This window comes from Salminus brasiliensis, chromosome 8 (genome assembly GCF_030463535.1).
Source record: "Salminus brasiliensis chromosome 8, fSalBra1.hap2, whole genome shotgun sequence".
Taxonomy (NCBI): domain Eukaryota; kingdom Metazoa; phylum Chordata; class Actinopteri; order Characiformes; family Bryconidae; genus Salminus; species Salminus brasiliensis.
In genome coordinates, this window is record NC_132885.1 from 12498903 (window position 1) to 12503012 (window position 4110).

General features: G+C 41.3%; 1 protein-coding gene across 1 annotated transcript; it reads left to right on the top strand.

Moving 5' to 3' along the window:
* The first annotated feature begins 640 nt into the window (after positions 1-640).
* LOC140560580 (tubulin alpha-4A chain-like) lies at positions 641-2513 on the top strand. The gene is made up of 3 exons (XM_072685073.1): positions 641-857; positions 1141-1289; positions 1493-2513. Exons 1-3 carry the CDS (start codon positions 677-679, stop codon positions 2465-2467), a joined length of 1305 nt encoding a protein of 434 aa, XP_072541174.1. The 5' UTR covers positions 641-676; the 3' UTR covers positions 2468-2513.
* The last annotated feature ends 1597 nt before the right edge of the window (positions 2514-4110 follow it).

A 4110-nucleotide genomic window follows, 5' to 3' on the forward strand; every position in this document is an offset into this window, starting at 1 on the left:
TTATACATGTTGCTCGTAGATCAGTGTGAAAGATCTAGGCTGTCCAAAAGGGGATGAAGCAATAATTAAGCTTTATAGAAGCTGCTTCTGTGTCACATAGTGATGGCCTGAATAGCTGGTATAAATAGTCCCCTGATGCTGGTGTGCATTACTAAAATGTCCAATAGTGGTATGAGCTCAGAGTTTAGTAGCTCCTGGGGGTGTAAATAGGGCATGCTATTTCCAGCTTAGATGTCCCAGAGACACTGACTTTGAGCCCCTGCCTGAAGCACAGGGCAATGTTTGGTTGATCTACACTGCACATCACTGAAATGATGTATTGATTATAAAACATGAATTATTAAACCAATATCTTACTGCAAGATGTTTCTACCCTTACATTTCTTCACTGTGGTCACTAGTCACTGTGCTGTTTGTGGTGTTTTTTGGCTTTATCCAAACCTGTCTGTTTCAGTGTTGTAGGACTTTGTCGATATGGTATATGGTTTACTAAAAAAGTCTCCATGTCTTCCTGCTCACCTTCTATAGTACGTCTGAGCTGAACTTCTACAGTGTTCACCTGCAGTTGAACAACTACTGTAATACAAGTCTTTCAAGTTAACCATCCATATTCTTTCTTTTAATCTCCCTGTAGCGTGAGTGTATTTCTATCCATGTGGGTCAGGCGGGTGTTCAGATGGGCAACACCTGCTGGGAGCTGTACTGTCTGGAGCATGGTATTCAGCCTGATGGCCAAATGCCTAGTTGCACCCCTGTGGGCGGCCATGATGACTCCTTCACTACCTTCTTCAGTGAGACTGGTTCTGGCAAATATGTGCCACGAGCCGTCTTTGTAGACCTGGAGCCGTCAGTCATTGGTGAGTGGAGCTGTGTTGGGCATGTTTCTTAACTTCTTAGATTGGTATTTCTTTATCCTGTTATTTCCGACCCCCTTCCTTGCAGAGGTCCAACTTTTCCTTACCCTAAGCTACTTGATCCGGCTTATCAGCTAATGAGCTGAATCAGTTGTTTGGACATGGGCAATGTTGTAATTCCGCAGGAAAGTGTGTAGCAATATATATACAGTGTTCCAATTATCAGCCATTATCAGATAAGATGGCTACAATCTAATGTTTTGGGGTTGTTTTTTTCATTTTCCAGATGAGGTTCGCACAGGGCCATATCGACAGCTCTTCCACCCTGAACAGCTGATCTCAGGTAAAGAGGATGCTGCCAATAACTATGCTCGTGGGCACTACACCATTGGAAAGGAAATCATCGATTCAGTCTTAGACCGTGTTCGCAAACTGGTATGAAAGCTTTGATCTATGATACAGTGCTATTATCTCTTGATAGACTTTAGTAATCTAAAAATACTGATATTCTAATACGAATTATTTTCTTATAAAAATGAAAAATAATCTAGTAATGGTTACTAGACTCTAATAATTAGTACTAGCAATGGTTCCTTAATAGCTGTGTGATTTTACCTGTTGACCTTTGCTCTCCACAGACTGATCAGTGTACTGGTCTACAAGGCTTCCTGGTGTTCCACAGTTTTGGTGGAGGAACTGGCTCTGGCTTCACCTCCCTCTTAATGGAGCGCCTCTCTGTTGACTACGGCAAGAAGTCCAAGCTCGAGTTTGCCATCTATCCAGCTCCTCAGGTATCCACAGCAGTGGTGGAGCCCTACAACTCCATCTTGACCACCCACACCACCCTGGAGCACTCAGACTGTGCCTTCATGGTGGACAATGAAGCCATCTATGACATCTGTCGAAGGAATCTGGATATTGAGCGCCCATCTTACACCAATCTCAACAGGCTCATCAGCCAGATAGTCTCCTCCATCACTGCCTCTCTCAGATTCGATGGAGCTCTGAATGTGGATCTGACAGAGTTTCAGACCAACCTGGTTCCCTACCCTCGCATCCACTTTCCTCTGGCCACCTATGCACCTGTGATCTCTGCTGAAAAGGCCTACCATGAACAGATCTCAGTTGCTGACATCACCAATGCCTGCTTTGAGCCCTGCAACCAGATGGTGAAGTGTGACCCTCGTCATGGTAAATACATGGCCTGCTGTCTCCTGTACCGTGGAGACGTAGTGCCCAAAGATGTCAATGTAGCGATTGCTGCCATTAAGACCAAAAGGAGCATCCAGTTTGTGGACTGGTGTCCCACTGGTTTCAAAGTGGGTATCAACTACCAGCCCCCCACTGTGGTTCCTGGAGGAGACCTGGCCAAGGTGCAGAGAGCCGTGTGCATGCTGAGCAACACCACAGCCATTGCTGAGGCCTGGGCTCGTCTGGATCACAAGTTTGACCTGATGTATGCCAAAAGAGCCTTTGTGCACTGGTATGTGGGAGAGGGCATGGAGGAGGGAGAGTTCTCAGAGGCCAGAGAGGACATGGCAGCTCTGGAGAAGGATTATGAAGAAGTGGGAATTGATTCTTTTGAGGAAGATGAGGAGTTTGAAGAATATTAACTTGGCTAATGAACAGACCTGTTTCTGAAACTCAAACTGACAGTAAGGAGCATATGTAAAGTATCAAGTGGTTTTAATTGAGATTAATCCTTAAGGAGCATGTATCAAGTTTTTGTATCTTTCTGAAATATCAAATAAAATTGGAAATATTAATTCTCAATGTCTCACTCACATTTGTTCTATGCTACTAGCTAAGCTATGCCTCAGAATGCAAAAACTAAAGTTCATAGTTGCAAGTTACTCTTGTGTATAATAATTATGTGTACATGATGCTAATAAGCAAAACAAAGCTCAATGGACATTATAACAGATGGGGGACATTGTTTGCTTCTCTCCTATGCTTTTCAACATATAAGCAAAGATTTAGTCATGGGCAAACAGTTAAAATATCTCTGGAATCTACTGGAAATTGAGCTTAATTATCTTTTTGTGGTGTTTAAAAACATATTTTTAATGTATTCATTTAATCACTTTTGAGATTCTAAATATCAAATTAATGATAGATCGCCTGTCTGGACAGGACGTGTTAAAGGATCTGCTGCTAACATCTTGGTAAGGACGCCTAGAGGTGGAGTCCAGGCCTGGACAGGTCAGAGTTGGAACAGTGAGTTCCGACCTCACAGTCTGATTGGTTAGGAAGTGTTTTAACTTCGCTGATGTTAATGATAACAGTATGGCTTTTTCCACAGTAAAACTGTATCACTCCGCCAACAACTATGGTCTGTCCACTCTGCAGCCATATTTGCCGCATGCAGTAATTCACGCCAGTCAAGACCAGGCTTCCATCTTTATGAATAAGGAGAGCCCAACATTTTTTTTTCCTTAATGTAAAAATACCATGTGCACTGATTGTACATTATTATTTGATATTGATACTGCTGATGAACTGTTCCGTCATGTTGGAAATATTTATTCAGTATGAAATTCAGGGATTCTTTTATGTATTTTTTGAACCATTGTATAAAAGCAAAATAGCACACTTAGTAGTAGGAGAATGAGACTGGTAAGAGCTAATGCATTGAAAGATTCAAACAGGCAGATGGAGGTTAATGTCACTAGTAGCAGTGGCAACATACCACCTTAACTGACAGAATAGGCTAAATGTGAATTTTAAACATCAAATCCAAAATAATAATTACAAAGGGGTTATTGTTGACATATGCATGTGCCGCTTGTGTGTGTGTGTGTGTATATGTATATATATAGCTATAAAAATATATAAAAAATTAGCTATATGTGATTTGTTTTAGAAAGAACAGAATGACTTAATATTAAAACCTTTGTTTTAGTGAATATAGTATGAGTATAAGAGCTGCTGTGTATAAAATAAAAACGTATAGTGGTTAAAAGGATGAAAAGATACCCTGTTTAAGTAGTCCATCGTTTCGCAGTTACGTGACTGGCGCCTTCTTTTAAGTATGTAAGCAGATACGGCCACTCATTTCAGCCAATTAAATCCCATTGAAATGCTTCTATTCTACCACTAGAGGGCGATGCAGATCTTCTGCTTTCTGCCTTACAGAGGACAGGAGACTGTGTGCAGTAGGTAACCCGTCTCCAGTGTCGGAACTGAACTACATATAACCTTGATTAAGTGATCTGATTAGATAAATGACAGTCAATTATTATTATTTACTTTGTTT